At 48.5% G+C, this 15,270-nt stretch overlaps 1 protein-coding gene across 1 annotated transcript in view; it reads right to left on the bottom strand.

Annotated features, from left to right (window-relative positions):
- Positions 1–311: 311 nt before the first annotated feature.
- The window catches only part of ASH1L (ASH1 like histone lysine methyltransferase), a 39,167-nt gene continuing 24,208 nt past the window's right edge, over positions 312–15,270 (bottom strand). The window contains exons 8-28 of the mRNA XM_048929307.1: positions 13,020–13,093; positions 11,959–12,004; positions 11,665–11,773; positions 11,366–11,572; positions 10,252–10,398; positions 9,530–9,638; positions 9,183–9,344; positions 8,918–9,012; positions 8,356–8,513; positions 7,369–7,521; positions 6,875–6,929; positions 6,643–6,775; positions 5,936–6,184; positions 5,450–5,536; positions 5,155–5,245; positions 4,212–4,350; positions 3,482–3,654; positions 2,916–3,082; positions 2,488–2,528; positions 1,806–2,107; positions 312–1,061 (exon numbers count right to left, since the gene is read on the bottom strand). Of these exons, the coding sequence (XP_048785264.1) occupies positions 970–1,061; positions 1,806–2,107; positions 2,488–2,528; positions 2,916–3,082; positions 3,482–3,654; positions 4,212–4,350; positions 5,155–5,245; positions 5,450–5,536; positions 5,936–6,184; positions 6,643–6,775; positions 6,875–6,929; positions 7,369–7,521; positions 8,356–8,513; positions 8,918–9,012; positions 9,183–9,344; positions 9,530–9,638; positions 10,252–10,398; positions 11,366–11,572; positions 11,665–11,773; positions 11,959–12,004; positions 13,020–13,093 (2,789 nt within the window). The 3' untranslated portion in view covers positions 312–969. The remainder of the gene's footprint in view (positions 1,062–1,805; positions 2,108–2,487; positions 2,529–2,915; positions 3,083–3,481; positions 3,655–4,211; positions 4,351–5,154; positions 5,246–5,449; positions 5,537–5,935; positions 6,185–6,642; positions 6,776–6,874; positions 6,930–7,368; positions 7,522–8,355; positions 8,514–8,917; positions 9,013–9,182; positions 9,345–9,529; positions 9,639–10,251; positions 10,399–11,365; positions 11,573–11,664; positions 11,774–11,958; positions 12,005–13,019; positions 13,094–15,270) is intronic.

The following is a 15,270-nucleotide window of genomic DNA, read 5'->3' on the forward strand; positions in this document are numbered from 1 at the left end:
TTTGTTTGTTTGTTTTTGTCTTTTTTTTGTTGTTTTTTTTTTTGTGTTTTTTTTTTTTGTTGTGTTTTTGTTTTGTTTTTTTTTTCCTGTTAACAGGTTTTTAAATCCGCACGACGCACGAGACACACGAGAACCACGGCTTAGCAAAAGAACCCACAGCAAATGGTGTTGTCAGGGTCTGACTCCGCTTTATAAAACCTCTCTGCAGGAAAAAAAAAAAGTGAAAAAGAAAAGAAAAATCACAGCCCACCCCTTCCCCCCCCCCCCCCCCCTCCCTGCCCACCCCTTTCCCTTCCCCCCCCCCCCCCCCCCTCCTCACTGCACGATGCAGAACAGAACGAGCGCCTCCACCGAACGCCTCCTGCCTTACGGGACCAAAGGGGACCAAAGGGGACCAAAGGTACACGTGTGCACCCTTTGCACACTCAGGGACGTTTCTCACTTCTTGGTACTTGTGCAAATCAGAGGCCACGACTTTAGGGCGGCCTTTAAGCCACTGAAGGGCCTTTCCCCCTCCCATCTGGGTTGCGTTCACCGTAGGGGCAGCGGCGGGGCGGCAGCATCTCATACAATCACGGGTTAATGGGTGACATGGGGGGTATCTCAGTGTCACTCCTCAGCCTTCTTAACCTCCCCATCCTTTTTTTCTTTCTTTTTTTCCTTCCGCTGAGTGGGAATATCAAGCAAAAATAAATTAAATTTGACCATCCTGGACAAAGAACCACGAGGTTTTTCTCAGTACCTAACATCAATACAAGGCACGCCCAACAACACACACACCATAAGAGCACTGCAGAGCAGGGCAGGGCGACCTGCCAACCCAGACATCTAAGTGCTAAACTGTTTGTCAGTTTGTCAGTTTGCTGCTGCCCTCTTTTCCTTGGCTGGTGCACAAGAAGTTGGGCTCCTGCCCTCAAGTCCTCAGCAGACCTTGTAGCAGCCTCCAGACCACGGCTTCCTCGTGCGACATCACTTCCTGAAGCTGCTCTCCGGGATGCTCAGAGTGCGTCTCCTCAGTTTTCTTCCTGATCCTTCCTCCAGCAAATACGTGACATCGATAGCTGCAACAGAACAGAGGCCGCGGGTGAAGATGGTGACACCAGAATTGCTGTTTTCTTTTGCAAGAGGAGCATTATATTCTGCCATTTCCCTTGTGTTGCTCTTTCAAGGAGGGCTTCACTCACAGTGACAGTAAAGAGTCCTCTGGAGAGCAGCCTGGTTTGTCTGAGGTTATCAGTGCCCTCTCCAGATCACACCAAGAGCGCTGCAGCACGACAAACCAGTCTGCAGAAGGGCAGCAAGCAGAGCACGAGCTCTATGGGCAACACATGAGGACAACCTGCAGCAACACACAGGCTGCTGCATCTCCACTCAGCTCCTAATGACGCTGCAATTAAAAACAGGGACCTGCTTAACCACAGCAACTGCCACAGCTCAGAAGTGACTCAGAACCCACCAAAAGGACCCGCACTACAAGTCAAAAATCACTTTCCAAAGTCACTTTTGTTGTGTCTGTTTCGCTTCCGTGCTGTAAACAAGGAGTGACGGAAGGAACGACTTCAGAAAGTCGCAGTGGTTGCTTAAAATATCACCCAAAGCTGTCTGTTAATTTCTAGGTACTGGAAAATGCTCCTTTTGCAAAAGAAAACACCAATGCAAACAAAACCCATCATACGACTCGTGTCTGCTTGCAATATTCAGGCAAAGGCATTTCTTTTATCAGTGCAGCCTGCAGCGAGCTGAAGAAGAACAAACCACCAAACCCGTAAGCGAGGCCGTTGTGTAACCACAGCTTAAGGTCTCACCGTTTTTCCCTGGGATTTTCTCTAAGAGGTTGAGGAGGATTTGGTTGAGTCTCTCTCTCTGGATGTGCCGCCTCTCCTCCGGACTGCAGGGCTGCCGTGTGTCAGCAGCGCCTTCTTCTGCTTTTTTCTCTGTCTCAGAGCTCTCATGAGGAACTGCCTCTTTCTCCGGCTCCTCCAGGCTTGGAGCCTCGCTCCCAGCTTGCTCCTGGTTTCCTAACACGTCCTCCATCAGCGGAAGAGACTCTTCCTCCTGGTTCAAGTCTTTGATCTGTTGCTTCGCGCGATCCGATTTCCAGGATGACCTGGAAGAAAAGCAGCATTTGAATTGTTTCAGGCTCCAGTGGAACACAGCAGCCCTGCCTGCTTTCACAGCACCACGTGCTCAGATCAGATCCCCCTTCTGGCAGCAAGGCACGCAGGCTGGCACTGCTGTGCTGCCTCTGCCATCTCCCACGCTCAGCTCTGACAACGTGCAAAATGGCTCCTGTGCTCCTCCTTAAGTGCAGCACCCAGGAACAAGGCTGAGGCTGCTGCTCTCCCTTCTCCCTCATTCCCTTTTCCCTTCCTGTTAGTTCTGACATAATCTCTATTTACTATTTCCGCTGCACTCAGGAGATGGATGGGAAGAACAGGGGGGCACCCGACAACCAGGATCACCCACCTCCAGCCCTGCAGGACTCACCTGCCTCCATTCCTCTTGTAGTTGTCTGGTACGTAATGGGGCTGGAAGAAGAACAGGGATTACGGTTAATACTGAATGCTGCGCGGTTCTGAGACACACGGCATCACTTCAGCGCTGCAGAATCGCCGCTGAAAAGTGAGCTTTCAGACGTTCCCCAGTCGCAAGGAATTACCATCTCAACTTCTGTCAGAAACCACAAACTTCAGACCTCCCCATCGCCATTCACTCAACATCTGCTCAGTTTCAAATTGCATATTCCCTGCATGGAGTCATTTTTTCTTTCTGTGCTTTGTTTCCAGCCAAATTTCCATCCACTCTGTGTACTTATGTGTCAGTTCCTGAAGGTTTGCTGTGTGCTTCGTGCACAAACACAGCCAGGGGCCTCTCAGAAACACGCACACAAGTAAAGAAGCTGTGAGAACACTTACAGAGAAGTCTCTCTTGGGAGTGAGTCTCTTGGGGAAGTGGTCGAAGGCGTAGGGCTTGGTGCAGACGGGGTAACGATTGCGGTGGATCTTGTAGAAGAGATGAGCTGATTTATCCAGGCGGTAATCACAGATGTACACATCCTGCTCCTTCACCCCTTTTGGCCTCCCTGCAGTTCCAAAGCAAAGAACGTAGGAGAAAAATACGAAGCGGGTTGAAGTGGAGGCACAAAACCCACACGCAGTGCTGGGGCAGCAGGGCTGGGGGCTGTGAGTGCAGCAGCAGGCACTGCTTGTCCCCTGGCTTCGCTTTCGCACTGCACACATTTCCACTGCAGAAAATCTGTATGTTCACATCAAACTCCCCAAATTCACACAAACCGCTTTCGCCGCTCTCACTTTGCCACCTTTACCACAGCACCGCCCTGCTGCTGCCTCCTCACCTCCTGCACAGCACAAATCACAGCCCTGGTGCCACAGGCAGCACCTGGAAGCTGCCTGCTGCCTTTGAGCAGCGGGAACCATTTCAACACACGACCCGAAGGTGATTTCTGAGCCTGTTTCCTTACCTTTGCAGTAGGTGTACAGGTCAAGAACGCAGCACGTTCCCACCACAGCCTCTAAGGGGATGATTTCATACAAGGGCACCCGGAACAGCTCGTTGTGATAGAACTTTCGAGAAGGGGAATGATGCGTTTCATGTGGACGGAAATAATGATGACCAAAGGCAAACCGTTCCTCTCTGCTCGGAGATGTGGAGGTAAGAGAGAAACAAAAGACAAAAAAGAAAGACTATTTCTATAAGCCTGGGACACAACTTTCTTTCACGCCCTCCTCTTATTTTTCTGTTTTCCTTTGCAACGGCTGCGATGAAAGGAGAGCTCAGATGAATATAACTTTATCCCCCCTGCTAGGGGGAAGTGCTCCCACCGTGAGCTTTGTGAGCACAGCAGACTCACCGTGCTGCTGTCGATAGGGCACAAGCATTCAGTCACATTACAATGCCTTAGCAAGCCTGCGCTCGTTAGCAGCGCCAACTCAGCTGTCACTGCGTATTCTCAGCCTATTCCAACAGTGAGGGAAATACAGCAAGTTGTGTCTCTTATCCCCTGTTCACACCTCCAACTGGACGTGCTTTGACTTCACAGTAGTGGGGTACATGCAGAGACAAGCAGCAAATCATCAAGCCTTGGCAAGTTAACCGCGCTCAGTCCTGCGTTTTTAAGCTAAGACCTCCACAGAACGGCTGTGTTCTGACAGGTGGGGATGCCTCACATTTAAAAGGTGCCTTCAACGTACTTCTCATTTTTCCAGAGTTTTTCAATGCGGAAAATATCGAGTTTCTCCCTGTTGATGTGGGACAGCAGCCTGTAGGACTGCCGGACCGGGTGTCCGTCTGGAGTTCTGCGGCTGTCTCTCATCAGGTAAACGCAATCACCTGGCAATGGGCACAAAATACACACCTGTAAAGAACTTCTCATCAGTCCAGCAGAGTAAAAGGCTTCATTAAAACTAATGTGACAGAGCTAGCTAATGGAGAGCTACCTAATTCAGAGGGCTGGAGCAGCTCTCCTATGAGGAAAGGTTGAGGGAGCTGGGCTTGTTTAGCTTGGAGATGAGGAGGCTGGGGGGAGACCGCATTGTGGCCTTGCAGTGCTTGAAGGGAGCAGATAAAGAGGAGGGGAACGGCTGTTTGTGAGGGTGGATGGGGATGGGACAAGGGGGAATGGGTGTAAAGTGAGACAGGGGAGGTTGAGGTTGGATATGAGGAGGGAGTTTTTCATCCAGTGGGCGGTGAGGCACTGGCACAGGTTGCCCAAGGAGGCTGTGGATGCCCCAGCCCTGCAGGCATTGGAGGCCAGGCTGGATGTGGCTCTGGGCAGCCTGGGCTGCTGGTTGGAGACCTGCACACAGCAGGGGGTTGGAGCTGATGGCCGCTGTGCTCCTTTGCAACCCAGGCCATCCTATGATTCTATGATTGCAAAGGGTGATGCAAACCCAACGCAGAAGCAATGGAAGGAGGAAAGGTGGTCATCCTTTGCACAGAAATGTTACTAGCAGAGAGCCAAACACAAGGCTGGTAGCCTGCACTCAGGTTCCTTACTACGTGTCACTCCCATAGGAGCAAAGAGTGCAGCTTTCTAATTCTACAGAGGCAAACGTTTGCAAGGAGGTGATGCCAGAGATCTGTGCACCCCCCTCTGATGGAAATCACAGCAGCCATTGGAGGAACCACACACACCTTGGCGCAGCAGCAGCTCGTCCCGCAACAAGCAGATGTAATACACACAGCCAGGCTGGGTGTAATGGGGCCGGGGAATCATAGGAACCTCCTGGGGGAGAGAAGAAAAGAAATGTTCAGTGCCACCACAAGCAGGGATTCCCCATTTGGAAACACACAGATGTGGATAGGGAAGAACTGACAAGAAAAGCACGCTATGAAGAATCCCACACAGGCCGTGGCAGTGTTAATACATATAAATCAATTAACTGCTTCAGCTTGTAGCTGTGGTGATGAATTTATTGCTGCTTTTTACCCTGTTCACGGATCGAGGCTCACACTGCTCACACAGGTAGTGCTCCACGTCAGAATTCACACCCATACAGTCACAGTGCTGCCAGACCTAGGAAAGCAGAGCATCCCAATTAGAAATTCCTGTGATACACCTCGTTTACAAACCGTACTTTCTCAGAAATATTAAGGAAGGCATGAAAAGAAGCTTCCCAAAGGCAGCTAAAGACTTTCTCCAAGCTGCTTCACATGGTGGGAGACACAGACACCATTTCGATGCAGCTGCTGGTGCAGAAGCTTGAACTGCTCCAATCCTGGCTGTGTAGGCCAGGAGTTTGTGGCAGTTTCAAGAAGTGACAGCCCCCCCTTTTCTGAAAACAGAATCTCTCAATCCTCCTGGAGAGAGGAAACGAAGCTCAGAGGAGGTAATTTAGGCAATCAGCTGCAGGTGTGAGTTCCACTGGTTGTGCTGAACAGCAAAGGGGCTCCATTCCGCCTTCCCCGGCCTCACCATGCACTTCTCACACTGGATCATGAGTCCTTCATCCTTGTAAAGGCCACAGATGCAGCGGATGACGTCCTCATCCTTCTCGTGCCCATTCTCCTTCTCGCAGACAGAAGTCTCGCTGCTGTCAGCCTCGCTTGCTGTCTCTCCCACAATCTCATCAATCTGGGCAGAGGCCTCGTGGCGGGCGTTGTAATACGCCTTCCGCAGCCTGCACACATCGCGACCAGTCGGAGACTTCCTGCCGTAATATTTCTGCATCAAGAGCAAAAGGAGGAGTTAAAAGCTTTGCAGTGGCTGCTTTTCCCTCTCAGGTTCCCTCATTGCGCTCCTCCTCTTTGTTTGAATGCGCTCTTAAAGATGCATCCACTGGTGTGGTAACACGACCGTGGGCTTGGCCTGAGCAGCAAGACCAGCCATCAGTATGGCACTAAGGAACAGCTCAGCTCTGCCCAGAAGCACTGCAGCTTCTTTAGGTCAGCTACCCATGCACGTTTTTTGCCTTCTACTTCTCCAACCTACGGCAACAAAAAGCACTGAGTAACTTGAAGCACCCAGACTGTTAACAATGTCTGATCTTCAGAAAAGGATGATCAGAAATTCTCTTTCTATACAGTATCTTTTTATCTTTTATTACTGTAAGTCAGGAAAAGCATTCAGCTAGGATATATCCTCACTGTGTGCAAGAGCCTTAGGATCAGAGGGAGCCTCACCTCTGCGTTCCGAAAGACCTTCAGCATGTCCCCATCAAAAGCTTCCACAGTTTTGTAATAGCCAGTCAGGATCTGTTTCTCAATGGTGGCGAGGTCCAGTGGGTCAGAGATCTTCTCATAATAGTCTGCATTCCTAAAATGAGAACGGTGTGTGCAGAATTGTCATTTTCATCAGCATCTCCAATGTGTGCAAACCCATTAGGGAACACTGGGTTACTCCAGCAGTACTTACTTCTTCTTTGGGGGCAGGTTCAGGAGGGGAGCTGCAAGAGCCTGCCTGGAGGAATCTGCAATGGGAACACACAGTTTATTAGCAACAATTCCTGGGGTGAAACTTGGAAAGTAACTAACAACATTCAGCTCAGGTTGAATAAAATCAAAAGGCCCTTCCACTATCAGGGAACCGAAACCAAGCTGGTGCCCAGAGGTTGGCTGCTCTGCTCAGATTGTGTGTATCGAAATGCAGGATGGGCTCCTTGCAGTTTAAATGGCACCACTTTGCTGAAATACTGAACAAAAAGCCATGTAAAAGCATGATCTGCAGGTTGTGGTGGTGGAGAACATGGCTGAGGATAATTCTGGTAGCAGGAAGGGGAAGAAAAGGAAAAGGTTATTTAAAATCCTGACAGAAGCTTTTTTTTTATATTCCTAATATTTTGTATGCAGAGAATCCATTGCTCCAGAGGCTGAGAAAGTCTCCATGGAGACACATGGGGTCACCTTCACCTTTGTAGGCGATGATGCTGTCACAAATCTCCTTGAAGATCTGTGCCAGGCGGGCAGCACGAGCCACTTCAATGTTCTCTTCAGCTGCAGCCAAACGCCGCGTCCGGACCGAGCGGGCGGTTTGAAGGGCTGAGAACTGGGTCATGAAAACATCTGCAAGAGGGCAGAAAGGAGCAACAGCTAAAGAATTCCACTAAAGACTGAACCGCAGTGTTCTTTTCCAACGCAGCAAGTCATTACCCAGAGCCAGGACAGGGAGCACTGGTCAGGAGAGCATAAGGAACGGTGACACAATCAGCTTTTAGGTATTAAAAGTCCTCCAGGAAAAAAAAATAGCAGATGATAGAGCTGGACCTTCCATGCTACTTGCAGTCATTGTGCCATGACAAAACACGGCCTAGAAACATCATCTTCTGCATGAGAACTGACTAAAGATGCGTAAGTAACTGCTTGTGTCTGTTCTATTTGTCTTTAAGCTCAGCATCTGGGACAGCAAAACCACACATTCCTAATATTTACATCATGTTTAAATAAGGGATTGCTCATTTATCTTCTCCCATCCAGATCCTCTTTTCCTTGCATACTGTTTAACAGAGATCTGCTCCAGGAAGAGCACAGTGAACCCTTCTGTGCTCAGCATCCTTATTTTTCTGCCTTGCCTGAAGTCCTTCCTACCAGAACTGAAGGTTTCTCACAAACAATAAGACATTGCTTTGGAAAAGGAGCCTGTGGGCTGGCTGGTAGGGACTGCCTGATTCCATCCTAAGGTTATTCCTGATTTCTTTTTTGCCTTTCTAGTGCCACCATGTTCAGGTGGTTACCAAGTATTTGATGTTGCTGGAGCAAACGCAGTCTGTCATTAAAGCCACTGCAAATACTCCTCAGAGCTTACAGAGCAGAACGAATTCTGGGCAGGAGTACAAACTCTCTTCTTTTGGCTTCTCATAGGAGAGGAGCAGCATCCTGAGGGCTCTGTGCTGCCCTTACCAGATTTGATGTTGCCGTCATCCCGACAGATTCCATTCCAGCGGCTGTACAACGACGCCGTATGGATGTTATCACTGACTTGCTTCACTTCCTCCTGCTTCTGTCGAATCTTTTCCCAGTTTCGTACCAGAAACACGTGGTGTTTTAACACAAAATTCCTACATACATAAAAGAAAAGTCAAGAATCACCTTCTTGCTCTGTAATTAACACCAGCACGTGGGAAAAAAAGACACGCAGAGGTGAAGTTCTCACGTCTGTGGTGAGGAATCCCACCCCGACTTCCCAGTGCCCCATCCTATAGAATCATAGAATCACCAAGGTTGGAAAAGACCTCAAAGCTCATCCAGTCCAACCGTTCCCCCATTCCCAACAGCTCCCACTGAACCACGTCCCTCAACACAGCATCCAGCCTTTCCTTGAACACCCCCAGGCTCGGTGACTCCCCCACCTCCCTTGGCATCCATTGCAGAAATAGAAATGGAAATATAGAAAATACCTGTTCAACATTTGCACACCCCTCAGCTCCTGAGGAGAAAAACCACCATTAAAAGCTCTCCTCACCTTTCTCTGTTGGACATGGGCTTCATCTGGAGCTGTGGTGTCAGCCTGGTGGGTGTGCTCACGCTTTCGCTGGGCTCCTCCGCCATGTGGCCCCTCTGGAAAAGAAATCACTCTGATAGACAGGAAAAACCACGCTAAGAACTGCACAAACCAGGGGAAGCAGGTCCTTGGGGTGGAAAAGGCAGCATTTCTCTTTTCGTTGTGATGCTACAGACTGCTTTCTTGTCATCTTTCACCCACGAAAGACGCTGCCTTTTCTACTTACTCTCTTTTTCAGTTTGTGCTTGGACTTCCTCTTCTCCTTCGACCTCCCGGTCCTCCTGTGGCTGCTCACAGGTTGGTTGCTTTTGTTTGGAAGTCCGTTCACTCGCTGACTTTTGCCCCCAATTATCCCTCTGCATTTCTCAAACCCACACTTGCAGAGTTGCTTTGGAGAAAACAAACAGGGGGAAAAAAATAAAAGAAAAAAAATAAGAGTGATTGAAATAAAGCACTCAGATCCTCTCTCGGCATTATAAAGAACCTGTTCTGTCAAATGCAACATGGATTTTTGTTAACCTTCACTCTGCAGGCACTGAGAGCTTTCTCAAGGTTTTGCACCCTGCTCCTTACCTGCTTTTCAACATTAAATGAGTGGAAGTTGTAGTCGTACGTCAGTTCAGTACCAGCAGGCATATCTTTAAGTGCATACAACCCAATCCGGTAAACACCATTAACAGACCTGCAGAGAAAAAGACATACAATTAAATATTCCTAATAATTAAAACTAAATTGGCCTTTGTCCACACGGTGGAAGCGCTGGAGACAGGAAGCAGTGCTATTGCTATGCTCTGCTGGCTTGTTCTCCATCTGTTTTGTTCTCATTGCTCTCTTGGACAGCAAACTTGCAAAGCCAAAAGCAAAGGAGAGCTGTGCTACGAGAGCAGGAGGCTGTGCTTCAAACAGAGAACCTACAAACCGCATCAGCTGCTGGGCAGCACCTCTCACCAGCTGCCAGGATTCAGGCCCTCACCACTTTCAGCCCTCACTGAACACTGGATCTCCTTTCACAACATGCTCTGAAATTCATTGTCTCTCCAGTTCTCTCTTTTTCATGTGTGTGTGTTGGATTTTAGTATTTTAAACTCAATTACTACTGCTTTCAACCACTACAGTTACCTGAGAACCAAAAGCTTCCTTGCTGTGCTACAGCTACTTCTCTTCTGCAACCTATGACAATACATTTTTACACTGTTGAACCAAATTCCCCTCCTTTTACACCAGATTCCCTGGTTATCTCCACCTCAGCCACCAGCATCCCAGTCCCCCAGTAAACAGAACAATATTTTTCTTACCATTTCTGCATCTCACAGTTTGGATTACAGCTGTGGTTGATAAATCGAGCCTCGTTGCCCATACGGTAACTGTCTATCACCATTCCACTGTCCAAATTCAGGCAGTAATGGTCACTGTGGTTATGGTACTGTTCAATCATCCGGTTCCTACGAAGCAACACAGGGAAGTTATTTGTGATCCTCTCCTTCCTGCTGCAAAGCAAACAAGGAGGGACACAGTGACAGCATATTCAAGAATTCGGAGAGGGTTCTGAAGGAAAAGCAGCCGTGCAACCCTGTAACACACAGAAATCACACCTAGAGATGGAGGAGAACCATTTAACACCTATTCCTATAAGTCAAGGCCACTGCCTGGATTAGAATTCAGCAGTTTGCTCTTTTGGAATGCTCCCTTTTGGGTTCTGCAGATGATGTGTAAGCATTTCATGTCGATAAGCTGTGCATGGAAGAGAAAATGCAAGCATGCATTCCTTGGTGTGTACAGGAAGGCATGTGAACAACACTCAGCTCCTCCCCTCCCCTGCCTGCAGTGGGACACAACATCCATGCATTGCAGCCGAGCAGGAGAGCAACAGTGGGCAAAGATTCAGCTGTGCCAACAGTTATCTCTGCACCAGGAGATCCTGCCTGCACCTGATGGAGCTCTCTGAGCAGCACGGATGTCTCTCCAATGTAAATTACCCTGTGATGTTACGTAGTTAACGAGACCGTGATTGCTTTCTGTAATTAGTTACTAATGCTCCCACTTGCTCTTTTGCCTTCACACCACTCTGCAATGTCTGCTTTCTCCTCCTGCCCCATTCTGGCCCCGCAATTCTGTTCTGCACAGATCCTGCACAGCACTCCTATCAGGTTCACAGCACTGACACTGACAGAGCAGACAGGGCAGCTGCTGCACTCCACAGAACAGCCACTCCTCTCTATCTGACTGGGAAAAAGATGGTTGAGCAGAAAAGCTCAATTCTAAGCCTTCCTTCTGGTGCCAGTGACCCAAAAAGCATTTTCTCTTCTGCATTCTCCCATTCGTTTCTGTCAAAGGATTTCCCAACAATGACGACGGATGCTAAAGTCAGCTACTGAGCTTTCCACACAAGCAGCAAATAGATTTTTCTACCTGAATTCTTGCTCACTAACAACTTCTCCCAGGTATTCGATGATGAACTGTCCTGCTTTCAGGGGCTCTTTGGTGCGGATTCCCCAACCCTTCTCCTCAGCCCGGAACCTCTCCAAGCACTGCACCCATTCGTGCCTCTGGATCCGCTGGTTACAACACTGCTCGCCACAAGGGCAGGTGTTTGGTGAACACTCAGCAAAGATCATCCTAAAATCCAAAATGAAGAAGCGTAAGGAAGGTGAACAGCTTACTTCTTACGTGAACCAATGCACAGCACAGCGGGTCAGCCCACTCCTGACCTGTTAAGGCAATCCTCCATGCAGCCCTTGCCATTCTCATCATCTGGTTTCTTGCAGTTGCAGGTAGTGGCTTCGTAGCCAGAGAGAGGTTTGACATCCACGTAGACGTCTGGAGGGGCAGGGAAGAAAGAAGGAGGTGGGGATTCCTTCCAGGTAAACCCACCAACCATTTACCTACACAGCTCTCAGTACCATTGCACACAGTGAGAACAGAAGGAGGAAGTTCCTCTGCTAGGATGCAGAGCACGACAGAATCCCAGTCGCACATTTTAGTAACAGTAAGATTTTACTTACTGGAGCGGATTTTTTTGTAAAGCGGGACATCTGGCTTCTTATACAGCTAGAAAAGAGAGGAAAACAAGACACTGAATAACAAGACACTGAATAACTGCATCTGATAGTCAACAGCATCAGGGACGCGACGCCCCGTCTGCGTGTCAAGGTTTGGTCATCACTGCTGCATGCACAAACTAACACGTTTTGGACAAACGAGGCTGCTGTGTGGCTGTCAATACTTCAGGGAGCAATGGGAAATGTCCAAGAAACAGATTGCATTTATTACCTGTGTCGTATTGATTTGATAAGAGGGGCAGATGCACCTCACTTTCAATACAGGGCCGGAAAGTGTCCCCAGCTGGAATGTCAACAGCTCTCAAGACTTTGAGACCACAGTGAGGTGTTTTAAAGGGGACTGAAGCAGCAGCAGCCATCTGGGGATGTGCTTGGCTCCCTGACGGCCCATGTCTCAGAGCTCTGCCCTCAGCACGGCTGGGGACAGCTGTGCCTCCCAGCCCTCAGCGCTGTGTTCAATCACCCGGTGGAAACTTCTCAGGGGGAAAGGAAAAAAAAACAAAACCAACAACCCCAAACCTATTTTTAGGTTTGCCCATATTTAAAAGGCTTGAAAAAGAATTGTGAGCGTTCAACACTTTCTCTTCTTTCCTCAGTACGAAAATTTCAGCTTGCAAAGTGAAAAATAAATTCCACTCTGCTGGGAGCCCTCCAAGAAAAATAAGGCCCGAAATTTCTCCGTGCTGTTGGCAGTACATCTGAATTCTCCCGAGGCATGTCTAAAACAAGATCAGTGCAGAAAGCAGGCATGCTACCAAAATAAAAGCCTGCAGCACAATTAGTGACTTCTCTGGCAGAAACCTATAGGGTTGCTGTTTTGCAAGAGATGGAATAATGGAAACTATTCACATGAAAGACGTAAATAAATCCTTTCTTCGTCACCCAGTGGCAGCAATAAGAATATCCAGCAATACACAGGATATATAAACACGGCTTTCATGCCGAAATCCTGCTATTTTCTTTCCAACCATAATCTTGGCAAGCAGTAACTTTTTATCTTGTACCTGATTGTGTTTCCACTGCCAGAGGATGTCGTAAGGCAGCTGGAAGTCAATTCTCTTTTGTCTGAGATACTTTCCTGAAACAAAAAGGTTTATAAGTTGTAGGCACTCATATGCACAGATCCCCCAGGGCACCAGGATTGCTCCCAGGCACACGGCCAACATTCTGATAGGGCCTCTCAGTGTCTGCAAGGCAGCAGAACAGCAGACTCTTCCGAGAAGGTTTTGTGTCAGTGACGAGCACAGGAAGGAGCCCACCATCTTGTGATCCTTTGCCTTCTGCTCTGTTTTCAGTGAGGTCTGAAGCGTCACAGAGAGCAGGCAGGCTTGCTGGGTTAGGTGCACAAAGGAGCTGCATTCTGCTCAATCACTGATCATTAAGGGTGTCCTTAAACTCTACCAATTACAATTAAGCTCTTAAGAGCCGTGCTGGGAACCTTTCAGGTGCTCATCCAGGAGACCCTGAATGTGAGTTACAGGACAGAACCCAAGAGCTCTGTGCCCTGCTGCACAGCAGTTACCAGTGAGCAGAAATCCCCATCCAAGGAAACGCCTCCCCCACGACTCTGTGTACACAAGCAAGATGATTTAGCACAGAGACCAAATATGCATGCAAGAATTCTGTATGCGTGATTCACACGAGGTGGTAAATCACAATATTGTGCTCAGAGAAACCAAATCAGTTTTGGAAACAGTTTCCAAGGCTGTCGGTACAGCCTTCACCAAATGAACGAATTCAGACTTGACAAGGACATTCCTGACTGCTTCAGAACGACTTCAAGAGGCTCTGCATTTTCAGCAATGACTGGAACTCTTTTTAGACAGGAGTTACTGCTGTCACTGCAAACCTTGATTTCTTTTAAAACTCTCTGTCACCCCAATCTCTCTGCAAAAGAAGGAAACTGACTCGTTAAATGCTTCATTTATGTAAGGCCTGAGGCTTGACACCAAGTGCTGGGTGACTTCTGGCTAAGATTAAAACGTTCCCTTATCATTTAGCTGGAGCACTGCTGTCACAGCGCAGCAGTGAGAGGAAGGACTGGAGATGAGGTGACAGCTCCTCCTCTGATTTTCCCAGGTTTTCTCAGTAATCCCTGCCTTCGATTCGCACCCCTCCCCACTGGAAAACAGAAATGGTGATGTTTTCCCTACAATGCGCTCCTCAATGACTTATTTTCAAAGCTTTATTCATCCCTAACAGGTTCCAGGAAAGAGCTAAATCTGCTGGGAATTTGCTTTCACTTCTATGACCTCACCGAGCCAAACAAAAGGTTCTTTCAAGTGCCCTGGCAGAGCGCCTGCAGAGTGAGCTGCGTCCCTCCTGCCCTCCCCAAGCAGCCACCAGCACGGCTATCTGGCACAGCCCTAAACCTGTAACCCTGCTCTGCAGGCAGCTACCCTCCAGCTGCCCAACACGGAGCAATTAAAGCAGGCTTATCTTTATGGCAGAAGCTCGTTTGTGTCTGCTAGCACAAACAAACTTGAGGTCAAGGCCCTGTGAAAAGGGAGCGGGATTGCTGCAAACCAAACCTGAGCATCCTGACAGATGGTTCAGTCCTGCAACAGAGTTAGGTGACCTAATTGAAGAAAGAACTGAGGAAGGTCATGTTCTTGAGAATCCCAATTAACACCTTCAGCTCTGGAACCTGTTTCTGAAAGGCTTTACTGATTCACACGCTGTTCATTTCTATTTATGTTTTTCATTCTTCCTCATTTTTTCTTATTTGAAGATAGACATCATTAAGTGCATGGACACAAAGGGGGATTTATTACTGCTTGCTTAGCATTTGAGATTTAAGAAATTGGACTAATTGGACTGTTTATGAGGGTGGATGGGGATGGGACAAGGGGGAATGGGTGTAAAGTGAGACAGGGGAGGTTGAGGTTGGATATGAGGAGGAAGTTTTTCATCCAGAGGGCGGTGAGGCACTGGAACAGGTTGCCCAAGGAGGCTGTGGATGCCCCAGCCCTGCAGGCATTGGAGACCAGGCTGGATGTGGCTCTGGGCAGCCTGGGCTGCTGGTTGGGGACCTGCACACAGCAGGGTTGGAGCTGATGGCCACTGTGGTCCTTTGCAACCCAGGCCGTTCTGTGATTCTATGATAATCATCTCTGGCTGTCCTACTGCAATATCAGTTTGAGAAGGACACTGCCATACTGCTTTCATGCTGAAGCACTTAAAGCACTTAAAGCACACTTAAAGCCGAGCTGATCTTGAAAAACAAAACATGAGAACAAAGGACAAACAGCACAA

The sequence above is a fragment of the Lagopus muta genome, chromosome 29 (genome assembly GCF_023343835.1).
Source record: "Lagopus muta isolate bLagMut1 chromosome 29, bLagMut1 primary, whole genome shotgun sequence".
Lineage (NCBI taxonomy): Eukaryota > Metazoa > Chordata > Aves > Galliformes > Phasianidae > Lagopus > Lagopus muta.